Below are 22,790 nucleotides of genomic sequence, written 5' to 3'. Positions count from 1 at the left end.
GACATAAACCACACACTTGAGGTGTCATTGTCTCCTATTACCCTGAGATGGGACCGTCTGGTTGCAGAAAATCAAGCTCGGTGCTGTGGTGAGTCGTCCTTTTCATGCACTTTGAATTTGCGTTGTATCGTATTTTGAAGGCATTAAACATTGCCATAGCGATCGGAGTGTTGCGGCCAGATTAGACGCTCCTTGTGTTTATTATTATATTTCGAAAACGCCACAGTTTTCATGCAGCTCATACCATATTATTTCGTTGTATTATTTCCGCCACACCTTAAATGCCGGTCCCTGAAAATATTGTCTGACATAAACCGGTCCGTGGGGCAAAAAAGGTTGGGGGCCCCTGATTTAGAGTGTCCAATCAGCCTGCCATGCATGTTTTTGGAATGTGGGAGGAAACTGGAGTACCTGGAGAAAAGCCACACAGGGCCGGGGAGAACATGCAAACTCCACACAGGGAAGCCGGAGCTGGAATTGAACCCGGTAGCTCTGCACTGTGATGTCGACACGCTAAGCACTGGACCACTGGGCCGCCCCCATACATTACAATGGCCGTCAATTATCTGCAGATTTTTGGTATTCGCGGGCCAGCCCGGTCCCTTCACTGTCCGTTGTATAACTCTTGAAGTCAGCGTAAAGGCTCCTGACCGTTGTCAAGTGCTGGATGGAATGGCCGTTGCATTATGACTCTTTTGGCGGTGGACTGTTCCATTTACAGTTTGCATTAATAAGTCTTGAAAAATACAGTCTTAGAAATATCTTGTGGCGACATTTAGTCAATGAGATTTTTTAAATTTACTGGAAATACCCTCAATAAAGTTTTTGATTTGAGTTACGCCATGAATAGTTCTGGATCGGAACATGTTTTTCCAGCACTCAGCATCCATCCAGCCATTGTTGCCTTTTAATGAACTGCTTTAATGATGCTTGGCTTGGCGTGATAACACATTTTCCCCACCTAAGCCCGACTGGAGGTCTGTAAACTTAGAAGTAGAGCAACTTTGACTTGCCATGGTGACCTGCCAATCCTGCTAATGGACTTGGCAGCCAGCGTTTGCTGGCCTGTGACTTTTGGCGCCGAGGCTCACCTCAGTGTGTAAAATAAGATTTTTGTTTGGGTGATTGTTTCACCTTGTGTGAATCCTGAAGAGCATTTGCATGTTATTTTGTGCCAAAATTCTTGATGATATCATTCCATCCGTTTTTTGTGCTTCCACCCGCTTTGCATTTCTTCTCCAATTTGAATCATGAAAACATCCTGTATTTCCCAAATTTGGTATATTCTGGGTTGTATTTTTCACATCCCCAAAATTCCCAGTTGGCTACAATTCCACATTGGGCACAAGAAAAAAAGGGAACATTTACATCTTCAGCAACAACCTTCCTCATGTTGCCCATTCCAACTTCCAAACTGTTCAGCTCATTCAGAACATCTTGACACATGCATTTTCTACTGTCACCTTCGTTATCAATCTGCGAGAACTCTCGGTTTTCTGCGTTAAAAAAAAAAAAAAAAAAGCTTCAACAGACAGAAAGGTATATTTCACAATGAAAGCTTTTCTGAACAACTCAAGGCATTTAGAAGCCTCCTTTCTGCTCGACAACACTCGGACAAGTTGGAGCAACATCGGCATTCTGTCCTGTCATAAATCGGGCCTTCAAACGTGCTCGAATAAGATAAGATATATCCTTTTGCTACAACTTTCATTGAACAGTAGTACGCACACACATATTTGTTGTTCCGATAAAACTGATAACACTGAATAATAATGCAATCACAAAGCGACATGTCGCTTTTTAGAATAGGCAGCGCTTCCTGAAAGGAGAGGCTGGCAATGATTTATAACGCGTCATCTCAAAGTGTCTTGCCTCAGGGCAGCTTGAGGATATTTCTTGAAGTAAAGGCAAGGGTTAGAATCACCTTCCCACATCTTCCGACTCACCAGAATCGTGTATTGGTAACAATTACTTGACAGCATATCGAAATGTTGAAATCCCTTCTGTTCACTCCGGACGGATCTTCCGTCCCATCTGTTTCTCCTCCAAGGCCTCCTCGCACGGTGCCCCCTTGGAGACGCTGAGTAAACGACTCTTTTTGCATCTGGTTCCCATTGCACACACACGTTTTTAGCTGCAAAGCATTTTGAGTGTCCAGCTGTTTTTTAAACCTCTTCCTGTGACTGGAAGTAACCTTGGTGGAGGTGAGCTGTTCGAGGGGTTACACACTCTAAAAACATAAAAGCATCAACTTAGTTTTTGGACTTGCACATTTTCAGCCTGAAACAATGTCTACTACTCCTTATTTACCAACTTGGCATGATCGTTTTCCCCATGAACTGCTCTACAGGCACGTAAATAGTGAAAAAATTGCTTGACATTGAAAGTGATGAAGACTCTCTTAACTTCCTCAGTCGGTCCGCAAGAAATTGTTCGGACGTCTATCATAACACATCTCCCGAAAAAGTCCAAATGAACTACGAACAGACAGTGCGAATTACTGGGAAATGTTTTTGGTGTTCATCATTACAGCCTGTAGCTGTACAAGTGGCCAGTCTCATGACCACTTTCTCGGGAGTCACATTGTCATTTGTCAACCGACTGAGACGAGACGCCAATCAATCCACATCATCATCCACGGTTTTATTTCCTTTTAAAATAATTCATACAAATGCATACAGTCACAAACATATCTTTCATCAGGGCTTTTGACCAAAAATAATATTTACTGTAGAATATAGAATATGTGTATGTATATGTATATGTGTGTGTGTTATATATATATATATATATATATGTGTGTGTGTGTGTATGTACTGTATATTGCTACACCTACTACTTAATCATAAAGAGGACAAACAAGTAGGCAACAGTGGACTGTGTGTCACTACCAGGGAAGGAATTTCAAAGTGCTGTTTTTGTTCAAGAATGACAAACAGTTTCTCTAAGGTTGCCACAGAAACAGCAAAGGTGTCAGGCATCTTGTGAGGAATGTGTAGTCCACGGGAATTCCTTGCATGATTCCCAAGGCCCGAGAACGTACACGTTCCAGATTTTGACCCAGCGAAAACTTGGCACTCAGCTCAGGTTGGAGAACGGAATCGGAATCGTTCACGTCAATGTGAAATGTCCATCCCTGGTCGCTACGTTTGCTACCGCGACGTAAAGGAGAACGGGTAGGCAACAGTGAACTGTTTATTACTCAAAATGCTGGATCTGGAGTGGGATCCTGAAAGCACCGTCATGTGGACAAAGTCACAGATTCGAAAATGCAACTTTAGGTCCTCAGCTACTAACGTTTTGCTTCTGTTTTTGTGCTGGAGGGACCTAAAGCTTTCTGGGTGACTTTGTCATCACGCACATTTGGTCAAGTCATCAAGCTTAGCCGCCCTGCTTCACCCACAAGCAGTGGTGAAAAAAAAAAACGAACGAATATCTTTTGCGTTTAAGCGTTGCTCATCTGTCCACTCCACGTGATCAAAGTTTTCCTTTCTCGGTTCAAGATTTGCGATGAAAGAGAATTAGCCGTAAAATGGCTGCTTCGATCAAAAATGGGAGATTTCTTGTGTCTTTTCAGGCATCCCTTCAAGAGACCTTTTAAGGGTCTACTCATTATAGCCATGCCAAGCAATTTTCATGTTGATAATTCGAAAGTGGCTTTGAGGGCAGATTGTTTTTTTCCCCGATCGCGTGCCTACTGAGCCACTTGACCCTAAATTGGACACTTTGAACCAAAATGGGTGACTTCCTGAGTCATCAGTCATGCGTTTGTGAAACATTTTTATGGGTCTACTCATGATAAATGTGCCTACCAAAGTTCATGTGAATTTTCAAATTGGCATGAATGGCCAAAATGTCGCTAAAACGGCAAACTTCTTGGGCTTTTTCGGGCATGGCTTCTTGAGAGGTTTTTTTTTCCTACGCCCAACAATAATCATGACAAAGAAACAAAGCAAAGAATTGTAGTCCCACGCATTGTGACGTTTTAGCTGTAAACTCCGATGGAAGCCTTTACACTCGTCTATAGTTGAACGCTTGACCAAACAAACGTAAAGTACAATAAGCAGCGCACGGGTAGCTCGCTTCAACCGACGCAGGTGAACGTACCCTCAGTGACGATGCCTTGAGGAGCCCTGCACTCCCGCTCGCAGCGCTGCTTTTTAGACACAGATACAAACCAAGTCACATTGACACAGGCAGGCAGAAAAACACCACCACAATATGCACACGTACGGACACGGAGAGCACATCGGTGGCCAAACGGTACACTTAGTAAGGACCCATCATGAAATGTTAAAGGTAGCGTTGTACTATCCACTCTGGTGCTTTATCCAAATGCTTCAAAGTAAGGAACCACGGTAGGAAACAGAGGATTTGGATGATTTTTGAAGGGGGCAAACCTTGTGCCGAAGTCCAGAGCTGTATTTGCGGTGGAAGCTCTGGATCACGAAAAAGATATACTAGAGTGAACCCCCATTTATTGCCGGAGCTACGTTGCAGACGCACCTGCCGTAGGTGAAAATCTGCCATATAGGCAGACATTAAAAAAAAAAATGTAGATAGTTTCACCCCTTAAACAGACTTAATAAGAGTCAGTCGGCTTATTGAGTGAGTTAACTGGGACAGAGAGAGAAGTTAGTGGCCACACTTGTGTTGCTTAGGCATTTAAATTAAGAGTTTTAAACCAGGGTTAGGGCTACAAGTTTAGGTTTCAAGACCGGTTTAGAGGTTCAAAATAATAGGTTATGGTTTGAAGACAGGGTTAGGGTTTTGAAAGAGTTGTTCGGGTTCAAAATTAGGGTTTCAAACCAGATGCATGATTTTAAAGTCGGGGTTCATGCTACGTATAGGATTTCAAGTTCTGGTTTCAAACAAGTTCACATTTCAATTTTAATCCAAGATTAATATTTCGATTAGGCGTTCAAAACAGGGCTACTGTTTCAAATTTTGGTTCCAAGCCAGGGTTCGGGTTTTAAACCAGATGTATGATTTCAAAGGAGGGTTTCAAACAAAAGTTGAGCTTTCCAAGTAGGGTTTCAAAACCGGTTTACCAGTTCCAGTTAGGCTTTCAAATCAGGGTTCAAGTCTTGAGGGTTTCAAACAAGGGTTGTGGTTTCAAATGACTGTTTCAGGCCAGGATTGATGTGTTTTATTCTCTAACTGAAAAGCGCATTGTAGAAATAGTTCCACATGCGAAGGCATTACAGCAACGAAGTATACTGTAAGAACGCTGGACAAAAATGACGCCTATTAAGTGCAGCTTTCCACGCTAGATAAATAGATACGTCCCATATGAAAAATGTGCGACGTAGCGGGGCTGCGGTCGGTGAACGCGAGATAGCGGGGGCACACTCTACACATTTAATTCTGCTACAGTACAGAGTCTCGGTGCATCGCCTGGCATCGTCCCAACATCACTGACAAAACATTTCAATGCCAAGCAGAGTATTTCGCCACCTGTCTCCAACCGTGCAATCTCTTGGAAATGGCACGCTATGTACAAACGACAGCAAACTACCCAAGCACTTTGAGTTGTAACCAAAGGCCAGGATTCCCAAAGAACTACAAAGAGAAGCACTAAACGGCAGGAAATAAAGTCAATAACAGACCAACTGCGGAAACTGAAGTTCCTGAGATGGTGTGCAAAACAGCTGCCTCAGTTTCGGGGTGGCTGGTTAAGGAAAAATCTCGCACAGATGAATGTAGTTCTTTTCCGGCAACTTCCAGCCTCCAGTTTAAAACCGCGATTCCCAACCTCTGTGCCTGATATGCCGTGAGAGATTATGAGGTGTGGAAACTATACACCTCCCGCCCCCCATTTCAATTGTTTATTGACAACATTGATGAAGACATATCAGGGATTTGAGTTAGATACTCCTCCACTACATGGCACAATAATATTTTTGTGTTCGAGTTTAACATGCCCAGAGAATTTGTGGGTAAGATGTGGTAAATGTTGGTCAACAGGATCTCATTATTTTGGTGTATGGTGGTACCTTGGCTTTCAAGTTTAATTTATTCCATGACTGCGCTCATATCTTAATCCACTCGAATGGTAAATAAACGAATTGGAATGTCATGATTCCGGTCCAGTCCCACCGTAACTCTGTTTTTAAGAAAGAAAAATCGGTACCCCATGTGTCTACTTTTTGTGACATTTGTGCCATAAGATTTTTCTCACATAAAATAATGAGCATTGGCTCTTTCAAAGGTTGGGAAACATGGTCTAAAAGCTGTCCGTTTGTACAACTTACATTCTAGAGACTACTGTTTTGTTGGGGTTTTTTTTTTTTTTTGCTCCTATGCCCAAGGAATGACGGTGAGGGAAAAAAAAAAAGAAGAGACCGATGGGAAATTTTGGACACACGACAGTCAAAAAGATTATTCTTCTCTCAGTCGCAGATGAGCTCTTTGCATTTCCTGACCGTCACTATCGTCTTCTTGGCTCTCGTTGGAGTGTCAACAAGCGACGTAGTGCCGATGTCCTGTACATTTTGGAATCAGTAGTTATTTACTGGACTTTTACTTCCCGTTGTGCTTTTGGACTACAGCTGCTCATTTGGATGCTGTTCTCTGTCACTCTCTGGTGGCTTGACCGTGTTCTGTCCAGGCGACGGGGTGTGCGGCGGGTGCGCGACTGCCGGCGGGAGAGGGTGCACGACGGGCACTGCGCTGGGCACGATGCCCTCCACGGGGGGCGGGAGGCCGCCGGCAGTCATGCTCACAACCCCCGGCGGGTACCTGGCAGGAGGAAAGAGGAATTAGGATTAGCCCTGTGCTCCCCATGAACTTACTCCTGTTTGATAAAAGCATGTTATTTTCAAACACAGGTACAGTATAGGGTTTGAAGTCTGGGCATCAATAACTGAAATCAAACTTTTGCCAAGATTGGTGATGAGTCTTTCACATCACTCTGTGGGGGACCATGTCTCTGGTCTCAGAAGTGTCATTACCTGTAGGCTCCGTTGAGTTCTGGGTGGACGTTGGCCGGTTCGACTGCCGTCCAGTGGTTGTTCTGGGTCAGGAACTCCTTGTTGACGCAGTTCTTCAAACTGTCTGGAATACGACCTGAACATAGATGGAATCGTTTTGGAATGGAACGGTTTGAATTAAAGCTGGCGATCAGGGCGGTCCTGACCTGTAATGGCTCTTCGGATCTCCCTGGCCGCCTCCTCCCGCATCTCCAGCGAGGCCTGTTCACTGTACCAGGCGGCATGAGGGGTGCAGATCAGGTTGGGCGCGTCCTTCAGGGGACCCTGACTGAAACTATAAAGGTAAACACACAATATGAAAGGGGCAAAGGTATGAGGTGAAACATTTAGGCTATCTATCTATCTCTCTCTCTCTCTCTCTCTCTCTCTCTACATACATATATATATACACACATACATACATATATGTGTGTGTGTGTGTATATAATATATATAGGCTAAGGCTCACATGACATGACAGGCGCGTATATATATATATATATGTGTGTGTGTGTGTATATAAGTGTATATATATATATATAGAGAGAGAGAGAGAGAGAGAGAGAGAGAGAGAGAGAGAGAGAGATAATGTAAATGCCTGGTCAAAACACTTGCCAATTGGTTAGCATATTGAAAATAACAATATAATAATATAACCCTGACAACCAACCAGAATTTATACCTGAAAGGCTCCGTCTCGTGAACATCCAGGGCAGCGCCGCGTATCCTTCCATCCTTCAGGGCCTGGGCCAGGGCCTTCTCATCCACCAAACCCCCCCTGGCCGTGTTGACCAGGAATGCCCCCTGACGCATCTGGAAAACACACACACACACACACACACACACACACACACACACACACACACACACACACACACACACACACACACACACACACACACACACACACACACTGTGTTTCAGTTTCAAATGAAACTGAAATCAAATCAAGGTCTGGTTCAGCACCTGCTTGACGGTGAAGTCGTTGATGAGGTGGTGGTTGTGTTCATTCAGGCTGCAGTGCAGTGACACACAGTCAGAATGAAAGAGCAGATCCTGTGGGGGGTAATTTTGAGATAAATATTCATTTAACCCTTTCATGCATCCTGTAACCTGACAACATAAGATGTCTACTGTAGTAACCACTCTCCGTGAAAGGATTAATTTCCAAAATGTAATAATAATACATTTCGAGTCAACTTTTGTGTTGTATGCTCTACGCTTGAAATTGTCCATGGCAACAACAAAGGTTAAAAATGCAGAGCGGAGGCCAGCCTTCTCCAGCCGTCAGCACAAGAATGTCTTAATTAAAGTATCGTTGTTTGTTTTATCAGTGCAATACAATTATTACTATTTTTTTCCATAGAAGTGATTGACATAATTCACTATTGGTTTGTAAAAAGTATCGTGTATGAACCTTTCAATTTGTTGGCTATTCTCTTGTGTTCAAATTGATCAAAGGCATACATATGCAGGCTGATCTGTTTGGCACTGTTGAAAAATGAATTGAGCATCTCAGTTAGAGTTGGGGAGGGCGGCCGATACTTGATGGTTAGCCTCAGGGTCTATGAGGAGGTAAAGGCGGCCCAGAATATGACATGATATGGCATAATACAGTGGAATTACCATACAATATTTACAATGGAAACACGTACAGCTTCATGTGGGAAAATCTGTCAAAATTCATCGAGAGCTCAATGTCAAGGAGTACCTGTAGCGTGGTGACCCTTTGAAGCCCCAGGGATCTCTCCACGCCGTCAGCCAAATAGGGATCATAAAAAATGACATTGAAGCCAAATGTTTTGGCTCGCAGGGCTACGGCCTGGCCCACTCGACCTACACGCACGCACGCACGCACGCACGCACGCACGCACGCGCACACACACACACACACACACACACACACACACACACACACACACACACACACACACACACCTTAATACACAGTAGCATGGCAGTACAGTAGTTAGTGGAGCAGATGACTGGAGTCAGATGACTTCAATGAAGTCAGAATTCAATAGCTGTTTTGATCTTGGGTGCATCCTTTGTGTTGTAAGATTAAATTTATTAATCGTGTGTTTTTTTAGCTGTGTTTGAGATGCTATATTTTGTTGGCCGTCCTTAGAAGCACCTGGCTTGTACACATTCACAGTTTGTGTAAAGAGCTGGTGCGCAACTTTGTCTTTCCAGTGTATAATGTCACATCAGTTTGCGCTAGCATGTCATTTTGGCCAGTATGCAAGCTAATACTCTTGATGCACGTCATGTGAGGGATGTTTGTTTGTGTTCAATAATTGAACGACTAAATCCATTTTTTTTATATCACAGGTTTACCAATTGTGTGTCCATGCTGCCATTGTTGCTTCATGATATTTGAATTCAGTGCTTTGCTGCCATCGTGTGGCGTCTATACACAATTGCTACACCTTTGGGGCACATCATTGAATTGCACTCTTCACACATTCACATCTGGGCTCGCCCCATATCTCCCGTGAATAGCAAGTGTTCAATGACTGACCGAGTCCGATGAGTCCCAGTGTCTCCCCTCTGATCCTCGCCGCTCCTGAAGCCACTTCTCGAATCTGCTCCACGCTCTGGACCCGCGTGCCCTCCCGGAGAGCCTGCCGTTGTAGCGGTGCGTGACGGATGATGTGACGTGATGGTTTTTTTTCTTTTTCAAAGTCAAAAGCCACAAACCTGATGGAGCCATGTGGTGCGCCGGTACAAGGTGAGGATGTGACACAGTGTGGAGTCAGCTGTCTCTTCTACGGAGGCAGCTGGCATGTTACACACGACAATTCCTGTTGGAATAGAGAATGGGAACATTTTTAGCAATACCTTAATGGCATCCTGTGCAACCCCCGGTTTAGGTTATTTCGATGGTCCGCAAATCGTACGGTATTCTGTATAATTTTTTTAACTGAATGTCAGACAGCAATGACTTCAAAGTCTACACTAACTTTTGTAGAGACGAGGTTTCCAACTACATCACCCATGTCCTTCTATGACATCAAAAGTATTTGTGCCAGGATTTGGATTTTCAGTGCTTGATGGATTGTGATGGTTGGTTAAACATACAGAACTGTTTAATCGTGATCCTACAGGGATGAATTTAAAGTACACATCAAATCAAAAATGTTCTTTACAATAATATGTTCTTTGCGCCCCCACTAGTCAAAACAGGGTATTCTGATTAATATTGCAGTTGTGGAATATGAACTAAGTAGAAAAATCCATCCATTTGTATCCGTCTCAATGGGTGCATTTTGCCTTGCACTGCCACTTGTTGTCCACTGAAAACTGAAAATGATGTCAAAATACCTAAAAGGGCTCAGTTTGCGAACCTCACAAGACCAAATCCAGAAAACAGGCTGGTCATGCCATGAATATAGAACATATTATTGGAAAGTAATTCTTTGACTCGACTTGCCCTTTAAAGGGACAATCGGTGTGTGTGTGTGTGTGTGTGTGTGTGTGCGCGCGCGCACATACACACACACACACACACACACACACACACACAAATAGATAGATAGATATAACCTTTGGCACAATGGTGAGCTAATTTCCACTGAAATAAGTGGCTGTTTTTCTAATCTGGAAGACACCTGGCTCACTAAAACACCATCCTAAAGCTGGCTGCTACAAACATCTGATAAGTGTTGGAGCCAAGCTTTGGTCTGTTTCTGCAGTCTGCAGGTTGTTTGGAAATACAACTTCACACTGTTGTCACAGCACCCCTGTGACACTGCCTCCAAAGACAGCAGAGTGTCATGTTGAAGTCCCCCCCCTCCCCCATTTTCTGTGTTGGTACTGTGACAGGAAAAACAAGCAGTGTGAAGGGTTCAAATGGCTCACCAAGTTCGCCCGCAGACTTGATGTCAATATTGTCATAGCCGCTACCGATGCGCACAATGATGCGGAGAGCTTTGAACTTCTCCAGGTCTTCTCTCATCAGAGTGATGGTGTGATACATCAATGCCCCCACAGCTTCATTCAGCACCTGCATACACAGAATGCTTGGATTACCTCAGGACCGTATTTTGTATAGAATATGAAGCATCTGAATGTCTTTCTATGGATAGATAACGGCTTTGTCTGGATGTGTTGTCTGTGCCCTCTTAATATCTTGTCTTTCAATCCAGCTGCCTGTATTATTTGGCTGCGCTGCCTGAATATCGCCATGGAAACATGTAATCGTCAAACACAATCCCCTACTAAATGATAACAGGGACTCATTCAGTAGTACCCCATCAAAAGTTAGAAAAAAAATCTGTGCCTGACACAATCAACATAAAACTGGGTGAATGTGACGATCATATTAAGATGCACAAGAAAAAGTCACGAACTGAAACTAGCTTCAATGCTCATTACAAAATTCATTGGACATGACTATCAAGGACCTAAAATTAAAAGCAAAGTTGGCCATTTTTCTTTGAATCCACAATTTTAAGCAATATTCTGACGAGGGAATTCACTAAAATGAGTCCCAATCGGATGCATTCGAAACCGGGAGCATACCACTACGGCCAACTCACATCTAGAGATTATTTTAGACCTGTTACTTTTCTGCCATTTTCACATGAATGCAATATTCTTGGAAGGGCAGAGAGTAAGATTACAAGTGATCTTACATAAATTGTCTTCATGGTTTCCTAAAGAGAAAAAAAATGCACACGAATCGCAATCTGGCCCAACACATTCATAATATGAGCAGCAACAAATCCAAGTAAAAAGCAACGTTGAGAATGGTGAAGAATGAAGAGATTTTTGTGTCAATATGATTTTTAGATTTGAATGAACGGGCTATCAATTGCAGGATGCAAAATGGTGTCGGCCATCAGTGGCAATTGATCATTCTGACTGGCCGTTAGCGAGCAACTCACCAGAAGTAGACTATGAAATAGTACACGAAAATGATCAAAAAAAGAAGATGATTAAAAAAAGGCATTATCGAGGAAATTATGTTCAGCAAAACATTGCATGTCTGAGTAAACTTGTTCCTGCTTAATTATGAGTGTGACAGGCATTGTTCTGTGTATGTGTGAATTGTATTTCTTTAAACCGTGGCTGTGGATAGTATGATAATGACTTCTCAGTTACAGAGCATGTAATTGTACACGTGTGAGCACAAGTGTGTGCTTATGGCTAGCCCTCAGTGGGATGATGTGTCACCCACTGACGATTTCTGACTACGCTCCTGTACAAGATATTCAATATAAGCCATCTTAAGTGGCCTGAGCAGGGTGTAAATAAATCTGATGATTATTTCATGTTTCTGTCATGAAAAAAGTGGGTGTGGGGGCCTGCTCATCGGAGTGGTTTTCTCAAGACAAGGAAATGGAAGACGGTGTGAACATTTGATGTTCATTGTCTTCCCCAGTCATTGAATTGGCAGGTCTCTGCTGTTTTCACCACAAGTGTTGCCAAGGGTGTCAACGATACGTTCAATTAGCATCTCAAAGCAACGACTTTTCAGCGACTTAACGAGGGCGCCATCTGTTTTTGCCGTGTTGTGACCTAGTGAGCACGCTAATAGAGAAAGAGAGAGCGAGAGGGAACGAGTACATCTGGCAGTCACCCAGAACGAGACGAAACCCTGCCAGACATTTTCACACCAGCCTGTTGACAACAAGTAGTGTGGTCAGTAGTCATGGTGGTTGAACAACAATCTAGAATTACTCCGGGTACAAGTCTTTGCATTTAATGTAAAATTCACTTATAAATGTTTCTCTGCAAATAGTTGCGTCCAATTTCGTTTTTCCTCCCACGACTCGGCGCTACGCTGTCTGAAGATCCCTTACTTTCAAGGAATGTCAGTACAAAATGGAAGCAGAGCACCGTTTCCAAGTGGCACATACTCATACGATTGCCAAAGTACCATCCAGTGGTCCCTAACCACCGGTACGTGGACCAGCTGCAAGCGTATTCACTTGATCAGATGCGGCAGAAATGTCCATGACAGTAGCAAATCAGAGTCCAGCTTTTTCTTCGAAATTTGTTTTGCGATATGAAGTAATTGAAGAATTAAACAATGGCCGAACACGCAGTTAAACACGCAGCTGAATGGCAGCCATATAACTTGTAGTTATCTTTTTAAAATGAAGCTATTTTCCTTGCATTGCTTTTGTGTTGGAATCTCCAAAGCGAGGAGAGTAAATGAAGCCATTCTGCACGTAATGTCCTCAAAAACAGGCAGTACAACAGTCCTGTTAATCATTTTAGTACCATCCAAGTGATGATGTGCGAAGCATGAAAATGCACACAGTGTGCATCCTTAGCATTAGCAGTTGTGGTCGATGACAATATAGAATAACTCCCAACGGTGCATTGGTTCTCTTTATTTAACTCTGGTGCGAGTTGAGATCTGGTCAGTTGTGTCCTCTGCGAGACCTACTGAGGCCACTCAACCGCTTACACTTGAAAGGAAAGGGAACAAAGGCCCAGCTAGATGTCAATGAGAACTGTAAATCATTTTTACGGTTTACCCTGAAGGTATAACAGCCTGTGAACACGGCATACAGTATGTACTTCATTCCTTATCACGCATCAAGGTGAACATTTGGAGGCGTGAAGGATACACAGCGGAGTAAAACTTGGTTTCCTGCAGGCTGGGGTTGATCAAAGGCTAAAATGTTTTGTGTGTTGACATACATCCAGTATTTGAGAAGTAACATTAGATATTCATGCCATATGTGGCCGGTCCCTATTTGAAGGGAAGTACAAAGGATATGTGGGGGCCACACAATTTCGGCTGACTGCAGCTACTTTGACATCAGCACTTGACCTGAATAAAATCCTTTTCCAATCTGAAAATGGCTGCGTGAAAGGGAGTTCTTTCATCGCCAACTAAGCAATGGCTCAGTGGGGACTCTGGAGCGTTGCTGGGACTGACCCCGCATCTCAAAGAAAACATGCAACACAGTTTATCCGCTACCAACGAAGTGTGCAGCCACTGTAATAAATTAGCAATCAATCCTGTCATATTTTGATCATGCGCATTTGTAAGTAGCCATGATGTTGATACCACATGTGGGATCATAACTTCAAAATTAGGTACAGTATACATTTTAAGGCATATTCATTCATCCAAAGGGGTTCCACATTTCATCTTCACTTTGTTATTTTATATCGTTATACATTTGCTGTAATGGTGGTGAATAAATCAAAAGATCTTTTTTCATTAAATTTTGAAGATGCACTTTCGATGTTCATAAAATGTTGGAAGTATTCTCCAGTTACCGTAGTTTTCAGGTAAAAAAGTTGTGATAATGATCGTGATTTTTATTCATCTTTGTGTTTGAATTAACCAGTTGTGTTTTGCAGTCTGGACATTGAAGAGTGAACATCTCTGGATCTGGAAGGTCCACAAATTTGCAGAAATCTCCAAGAATGACACCAAAAGTTGCTAACTTGGTTTCAAGTCGGTTGATGGCTTTGAAACGTCACAACAACCGCAAAGTGTAGACAACTTTTAAGAAGCTTTACAAAAATGCACGTCTCCTTTAAAGTCAAGAATCTATAACTGGGCTATGCACTACTTTGTGCACTGGTAGCACAGACAGCACAGACTTGGTTGCAGTGGTTGCAGCCTTTTTGGGGGCGGTAGAGCATGACCATATTTGCTGATGTATAGTCATCTCAATTGGCATACAGTATTGTGGTTTCGGATGGTAGCAAGATTGACAGCGACTGAAGATATATTTGCAAACTATTACGCTGTAATAAGAACTTTGTTGACAACCACCAGCGGCTGACAAAAATGTGATTGCAACCCCAACATTCTTCTTGATACATGTCAGCGTTTATAGATTGATAGAAGGCCCACACTTAGATATTTAGCATTTACTGCATCGAGGAACTTTTTTTTTTTCTCTTTTGAGTGTGAAAGGTAAATTTGAATGCACTTCGCATCTCATCGACTGTGAAAGATGTCAATGTTTCATGTCAGGGTCTGGTTATGACCCGTTTGAACCACAAAGGTTGAGTGTATGACAAACAATAATACAAATTTTCAGTCACGAGCATCTGCCTGTTACATGGCAACAGTGATCCAATCAACCCGCAGCACACACAGAAAATCAAAAGCGATTGCTGAATACAAGTTCATAGTTTGAGACTCAACCGGCCATATGCATATTGTGTTTTACAACAGCAGTCGCAACAGTATTTTTAATTCTACCTGTACAACTAAAACAAGACAAGCAGGCAGTCTCCGTTGCCAAAATGTGGAGCGGGTTGTGTGCGCCTCAGTCAGTGGAAGCGAGCTGAATTGACAGCCGTCCTCGACAAAGAAAATAGTGCTAGTTAAGTTCAGTGGCTGTTATCGTGGCAAAATACATATCCAGACTTAGATATTTATCTATTTAATTTGTACCGGAAAGTTTTAACCTGAAACGCGTCCCGTCTTCTGTGTGCAGTCTGACAGACGACCACAGAGCTGGAACGCCTTCAACGTATGCGCCGGTATCGTTAAAACACGCACTCGCGCTGGAACCTTAACCAGTACACATTGAAAAAAATGGGAGCATTTGTGAGCATATTAGGCCACGCCGTCAAGCCCTGGATAATGTGCCGTCGTTTCTCTTGTGGAGTGCACCACCTTCTCGTGGATCTCCTGTGTGGACTGGGCATCGCAGAAGGCCACGGTGGCGATGTCCTTCAGGATGGGCATCTCCACTGTGCAGTCTCGCCCGTCCAGCAGAGCCACCAGGGGCCGCGGGTGCATCGGTCCGTTCATGATGGGTGGCCTGATGCCTAATAAGACACAACGGTTGCCGTTGTCAAGGGATGTAAGGCATGACACGACTTCATACTTGAACTGTTTCACGCAGCACACACAGCATCCCACATTCAGGTAATTACATGCATGCCAAAGTCAAGTACAGTAACTTCCCACCATTTCAACGCAGGAAAAATCAGGAGAACAGCAATTTCAGTCACCCCTTTCACATTGCTTTTTATCAGTTTTCCTTACGCTACTCTGGCCTATTCCAATCCAAGTGAACCTCACTGGTTTTCTCAATCATAGTTAATCCCACGACTCGGGATTCCACTGAAGCCGATGTCATGTTTTCCCGACATTGTGACGTCTGCCACACCTGACGTAAACAACTTTCCTCCGGCTTTCCATTGGACTTGTTCCCGGAAAGTCTAAAATGTCTCATGTCCTTCAAATGGAGGACACACAAGTGGAAATTCCTTTGCCTTCAGACGGACGGCTCAAATTTCCTGCTTAAAGGAGCCTACATTCAGAGAAATTGTTAAAGCAGTGATTTCAAGAGTGCCGTCCCGCAAACATTCTGAGGAATCAGACTTGTTGGGAGAAGATGACTTCCTTCATTCTTGTGGTGTCTTGTGATGGATGTCCTTTAAGTGACAAACGGACGAAACGTCAGTTGTGGAATCGTCTACTTTTGACGGCTGCTTTTCCACTACTCCCATGGTAGTTTTACTGTTAAAAATTCAGACTGGGTGACTGCATTCACCGAAGGCGAGGCATTCCTTGTACTGGGCATAATTGATATCGTTGGACCATACTGTACAATTGTAGTTTTTCAAATTCGGTTTTGAGGCTAGGGTTAGGGTTTTATGGCAGTGCTACAGTTTCAAGTTAGGGTTTCAGGGTCGGGTAAGGGTTGCAAATTTGATTTTAATATCAGGGATGGGTTTTTCAAACAGGACTGTAGGTTTTGACATTAGGCTTTCAAACAACAATTAACGTTTCATGCCAAGGGTAAGGTTTCAGCCTTGGGTTAGGGTTTTAAATGAAGGTTCCAAATTAGTATTTCATGCCAAGGTAAGTGTTTCAAACAAGAATTAGAGTTTCACGACGGGGTTACAGTTTAAAGTCAGGGTTTAAGGGAAGGGAAGTGTTCAAATGGCGATTTCAGGCTGGGTTAGTGTCCGTCCAAAGGGTATCAAAGTAAGGTTACAACATGAGGTTAGTTTTAAATTGGGGTTTCAAAACAGGTTAGAGTTTCAAGGGAATTGGCATGTTTGACAAAATGGAGTATTGAGTGAAGAAGTCATACACACCCACATGCTTGTCACTTGTGATCCAAGGGTGCTAAGTCACATTTTTTCATGATTTTCTTCCAAAATACGACTATAAAAATGTGTGTTGTTGTTATTGTTGTCTTCTTGCAACAGACCACCAGCTCGGCACAATCTCAGCCTGCTGTGGCTTCCCTATCAGTGACATCGAATTCCGGTATGAAACCTGATCTGATGATCAAGCTGCTCACATTCAACTCTGCTGTGTGGAAGAACATACACATGCTCAGTGGAGAATCAACGAGCATCGCTGAGAGAAGAACTGAACCACCCAAAACCAGCAAGCACACACGTATCGAACTCAAGGCCTGCGAACCAGATCTGGTGCTGCATGTTTTTTGTTTGCACTAGAGAGAAGAGTGCTGTATGGTAGCTGGTGACTCAACTCACCTCACAAGAAGCGGGTGTTTGGCAAATCAGTAAAACTAAAGGGGGGCACAGTGGTTGACTGGTTACTGCGTCCACCTCACAGTGCAGAGGTGCAGGATTCGATTCTGGACCCCCTCTTCCTGTGTGGAGTTTGCATGCTCTCCCTGTGCCTGCATGGGTTTTCTCCGGGTACTCCGGTTTCTCCCACATTCCAAAAACATGCATGGCAGGTTAATGGAACACTCAAAAATTTCCCTTGGTGTAAGTGCGGATGGTTGTTCGTCCATGTGTGCCCTGCGAGTGGCTGTGGCCCCCAGTTCAGGGTGTACCCCGCCTACTGCCCAAAGACAGCTGGGAGACGCTCCAGCATGCCCCGCGACCCTTGTGAGGATAAAACAGATCAGAAAATGGATGGATGGATGGTTTTTAAATTAGGGTTTGAAACCTGGGTTGGTGTTTGGAAGTAGGTTTAATTGGACAGCTTTACAAATCAAGGCTTCAAGTCTGGATTAAAGTTTCAAGTAAGGGTCAGTGTTTCCAAGTAGGGTTAAATTATAACACATCATATATAAATTAGGGTCTCAATCCAAGGTTAGTGTTTTCAATCAGGCATTTGACACATAGTTAGCATTTCAAGTCAAGTCAGATTTAGGCTTTCAAATGAGGCTTTCAAGGCAGGCTTCGGGTTTCAAGTCATGTAGCTAATGCTCAGAGAATTGTGCACCAGGTCATCTAGTTCCCACGTAATTTAATCTGAGCAGTTTGATGCCTTATTTATCGATTGCTTCTCCCTGAGCCGAAAGTGATGGATGCCATATCCCATGACCTTGGACTCTCTGCCTCCCCAGGGGGGACGAGAGGGGTAGCAAACGCGGTGGTCCCCAGAAGACATCTCGTTAGCATTCTTCTCAGAAGAAGGCGCTGAGCCTTTCCATTCGACTACCTTCATTCCCCTTTTTGTTTTCTAGAACAGTCTTTCGCAGCCACCTGTGTGTATGTGCGTGCAGCGAACGTGCACGGGTGCTTGTTCTTGCTAGCCTTCATTTTCTGCCGTCGCCCACACACACACACACACACACACACACACACACACACACACACACACACACACACACACACACACTCACAAACTAGCACACACATTCTTGCGAGGCCAGCGCATGATAACGTAGTAGTGTAGGAGAAAGACAGGGAGGAACAACAGAAGCGAGAAGAGGGGACGTTCGCAAACATACACACAAACAACACGCACACAAATGTACCTAGAGGCATTCCTTTGTTGAGGAGATGTGAGCTTCCCATGGTTTTCACATGTAGAATCCGCTCGGCATATGGCGACGGTTTCCTCGCCTCTCTCTCTCCCAAACGTATTCACATGTGCTCCCCCCCCCCCCCACTCCCCTCTCTCTCTCTCTCTCTCTCTCTCTCTCTCTCATAACCCTTCCTTTCTGTCTCCCCACCCCTCCCACTCTTTTTTATTTCCACTACAGTAAATCCCTCCCATTCTGTTTGTGGCAGCGAGGGGGAAGAATGCGAACGAGATGTGTTTTGTACGCGCGTGTGTGTGTGTCGTAACCAGTAGAAAAGGGGCAGAGCCACTACTCATCTTTTGTCTCTTGAACCTGGAAAAAAAAAGAGTTTCGCAATGTCAAGGTATTTGCGAGAGGAGACCAACTTGTTCCCAATTGAAACCTAATTTAACCCTTTGGCGTGTTTGTTTCTGAGCAACAACACTTTGAGAGAAAATCTAACTTTCGTGTTGAATCAAATAACATCCGATTTTTTTTAATGGTACCTCCTTAATCGGTATTGCCAAATTTGGGTATCCGAGCCGTAACTTGGAGGTCCGTAAAATAATTTGAAAACCATTATTTTGATTTCTTATAAAAAAGTACATACCAATTACTGCGGCAACAAAACAAACATCTAGTACCCTATTACTAGTTTTTATTTGTTGTGTGACTAAGATTAGAAGTCAATATAATATTTTGTGAAATTATTTTTCTCCATTGAAATTAATAGCAATGCCAGTGAGCCGTTCCAGACAGGAAATTGCTCTGTATTGCGTAAAAATACAAGAAAAGAGAATGAGAAATAATCTGCATTTATAAAGTGTTATTACTACAGTAGCAGAGCTGGACCAGGACATAAAATATCAGACCAGGCATTGTTGTTTTAGACCTCATAATTAGCAGAGAACAACCAACTAGTAGTGGACCAGTAGTCTTGATTATTTTGTCTTAATAGTCTTCGGACTGGACTCCTTCAAAGGAGCATCAAACAGCGGCAGCACATTCAGAACGTTACACCCTTGGTCTGAGAAAGAACAAAAATATCAGAACATATTACTCCAGTCCTTTACATTGGTTTCCAGTCAGTTGTAGAATAGATTTTGGGTGCTGAATACATAAAGGCAATGTTAATTCAATATAAAGCCAGTAGAGCTCTGAGGTTTACAGACTGTTATCAATTACCAGAGCCCAGGTTTCAAAGCAAACAGGTGAAGCGGCATTCAGCTGTGGAATAAGCCGCCAACAGAAGTGAAGTCAGGTTTAAAGAATAAAAGCTTTAAAATCTGGGTTAAAATCCATGCAAGTTGTATTTTACTATCATCCACAAAGGGAGTCGCTGATGCTATAGTGGTACATTCGCCTGACTTATGTGCGGGCAGCATGCGATCTGTTCCCACTCAGTGATGGTGTAGATGTGGGTGTGAATGGTTGTTTGTCTACGAATGTGCCCTGCGACTGACTGGCGACCAGTTCAGGTTGCAGTCCGCCTTCCACCTGAAGTTAGCTGGGATCGGCTCCAGCAACTCCCCGCAACCCTGTTCAGGATAAGTGGTGTTGAAAATGGATGGATGGATATTAACCAGAAACCAATTCTAGTTATTGTTAGTGTCATGTTCTACTCTGTCTTTGTTTTTGTTTTCATCACCAGCTGGAGTTGAGGACATGCCTCTTCAGTGGTGCACCTGAAAACAAAGTCTTGTACGAACTTTTCAGTTTATGTGAAATAATATGCTTATGTAGTTAGTACGATGTTTTTGTGTTTATATAACCAAACCGGCCAAACTACATCAGAAACAACACCCAACCTACCACAAATATGCTCTCATGCTAGACTAAAGGCCACATGTACAATCTAAATCAGTGGTTCTTAACCTTGTTAGAGGTACCAAACCCAACCAGTTCATATGCACGTTCACCAAACCCTTCATTAGTGAAAAATAATAAGATGCCTTTTTTTACAAATTCAAGACATTAAAAAAAAAAACACATTTTTAAAACCAGAAAAAAAAATCACGTCGACTTCACAGTGCAGAGGTGCCGGGTTCGAATCCAGCTGCCGGGTTCGAATCCAGCTCCGGCCTCCCTGTGTGGAGTTTGCATGTTCTCCCCGGGCCTGCGTGGGTTTTCTCCGGGTACTCCGGTTTCCTCCCACATTCCAAAAACATGCATGGTAGGCTGATTGAACACTCTAAATTGTCCCTAGGTGTGAATGTGAGCGTGGATGGTTGTTCGTCTCTGTGTGCCCTGCGATTGGCTGGCAACCAATTCAGGGTGTCCCCGGCCTACTGCCCGAAGACGGCTGGGATAGGCTCCAGCACCCCCCGCGACCCTAGTGAGGATCAAGCGGTTCGGAAAATGAATGAATGAATAAGTATAGTTTGTTTTTTTTAATTGAATGACATAATATCAGAACAGTCACACGTTGAGTACGAAGCGAACTAAATTTCCCACAGTACTAATTGGACAAGCAATGCAATGTGATCATCTGCAGCCAATGATGGCCAAGCGGACGTGTCATAACTAATTGACATCTTGAGTCGGGTGTGTCTTAACCTCCAAAGCAGAGGCTCCGTCGAACCCCTGAGACCGATTCACCGAACCGCTGGGGTTGGGTTGAACCCAGGTTAAGAACCACTGATCTAAATGCATCGGAGCCCCAAAACGGAAATAAGTCATAATATGTGATGACATTATTAGTGTGTTGTTCTTCAATGACAGTTGATATACAGACTTATATGTACCACATAAGAAATTATATGAGAACCCAAACAAGCTGTGTGATATTGCTACATAAAAATGTCACCACTCCAGATCAATGGCTTGTGCTTGTTTTTCAAATTTGTTTTATTTTTTTTTGACTTGGATGTGTGGTGGATGTCACCGCATTCAAAGAGTCTTACTTGTCCCCACGTTTTAAATTGTTTTTGTTGTCTGTGAAAACATGTATCTTTAAATTGATTTTAGTCAAACAACCCCATTTCTTGAGCTTTTACAAGCAGTGTGAAAGGGGGAAGCTGCACGGAAGCTAAAATTGCAGCACAACGCGTGGAGGAAAAAAAAGAAATAACTAACGATTTGAACACACATCTTGTAATTCATGGTAGTGCCTAGTGTGTTTGCATCTGTGCTTGTGTGTGTGTGTGTGTGTGTGTGTGTGTGTGTGCGTTTATTTGTGTGTTGGTGTGTGTGTACCCACTGCAGTCATCCCCACCTGCAGGCGAAACCCCTCCTCTCTGTGTCGCTTTCATGCTGCATGTTTCCGCATCTTGAAGATCCGCTCCCCTCTTTCTCTTGAGTTGTGCTGAAGCGAGCAACTGAGAGGAATACTTATAGCCCATCAGTCGGCATCCCGCGGCTCCGGAGCCTCATGCGGCTCTTTCATCCTTATAATGCGGCTCCGATTGGCTTGGGAAAATAAATTACTAAAAATTTTTTTTTTTGTATTTAATTGAAGTGTGTTTTATTTGTGTTAGTTTTTACATTATTTTAGTTCTAAATTTGAAGACTATTGTGATGTTGAAATATTAAAATATTAATTAAATTATTTGATATTATTTTTTCGTCGCTCAAAATAGACGTCACACTGCGGAAGCTGGTATACCCGCTGAAACGGCGTCTATTTTGAGCGACTTTCAACCCCGGCAAAGCCAATGGAGAAATGTAAGAAAAGAAAAATATCTCAAGAAAATAGAACATTCAATGATGCCTGGGCAGATTCATTTGCATTTACCTCGGGCGAGAGTGGCCTACCAGTATGCCTAATTTGTGGAGAAAAACTGGCTAACAATAAACGGTCAAATGTCGCAAGACATTTTAACAATACACACAGAGCCTTTGCTGAAAAATATCCAGAGGGAGAAGAGAGGAAAAAAGCTGTTTCGGAACTGATGCAGAAGGCTGACCGGACGAAAAATCAATTCAAGAAGTGGGTGAAGTCTGCAAATTCAACTACATATGCAAGCTTTGTGGCCGCATTCAGACATTAGTTATTTTTTCAAGAATTCAAAATGTGTTCATTACATCGGTAAAATTTAATTTTCTCCGTAGCACTTCATAAGACATAACCACACTATAGTTGTTTATACAAAGTGTAAAGGTA

General features: G+C 43.2%; 1 protein-coding gene across 2 annotated transcripts; it reads right to left on the bottom strand.

Annotated features, from left to right (window-relative positions):
• Positions 1-3,682: 3,682 nt before the first annotated feature.
• LOC109524296 (C-terminal-binding protein 1) lies at positions 3,683-22,008 on the bottom strand. 2 transcript variants are annotated; one of them, XM_019884067.1, is made up of 11 exons: positions 21,903-22,008; positions 15,577-15,731; positions 10,833-10,977; positions 9,672-9,775; positions 9,493-9,595; positions 8,683-8,807; positions 7,938-8,027; positions 7,654-7,784; positions 7,139-7,266; positions 6,954-7,068; positions 3,683-6,741 (listed from the first exon to the last, which is right to left on the bottom strand). In XM_019884067.1, the coding sequence occupies exons 1-11, from the start codon at positions 21,937-21,939 to the stop codon at positions 6,546-6,548; spliced, it is 1,329 nt and encodes a 442-aa protein (XP_019739626.1). In that variant the 5' UTR covers positions 21,940-22,008; the 3' UTR covers positions 3,683-6,545. The 2 variants fall into 2 exon arrangements, with proteins under 2 accessions (XP_019739626.1, XP_019739625.1); XM_019884066.1 differs by lacking the exon at positions 21,903-22,008 and adding an exon at positions 18,662-18,801.
• Positions 22,009-22,790: the final 782 nt, after the last annotated feature.

The sequence above is a fragment of the Hippocampus comes genome, unplaced genomic scaffold (assembly GCF_001891065.2).
Source record: "Hippocampus comes isolate QL1 unplaced genomic scaffold, H_comes_QL1_v1.1 scaffold156, whole genome shotgun sequence".
In the NCBI taxonomy this organism is placed as follows: domain Eukaryota; kingdom Metazoa; phylum Chordata; class Actinopteri; order Syngnathiformes; family Syngnathidae; genus Hippocampus; species Hippocampus comes.
Note: the sequence above shows the minus strand (reverse complement) of the source record. Positions and strands in the feature narration are given on the sequence as shown.

Excerpts from the sequence above, each read along its gene's own strand:
- LOC109524296 (XM_019884066.1), bottom strand. The coding sequence starts at position 18,701 with ATGGGAAGCTCACATCTCCTCAACAAAGGAATGCCTCTAG. Across the intron at positions 15,732-18,661 it reads CAACAAAGGAATGCCTCTAG|GCATCAGGCCACCCATCATG; the intron begins GTACATTTGTGT and ends GTGTCTTATTAG. Across the intron at positions 7,069-7,138 it reads GATCCGAAGAGCCATTACAG|GTCGTATTCCAGACAGTTTG; the intron begins GTCAGGACCGCC and ends ATCTATGTTCAG.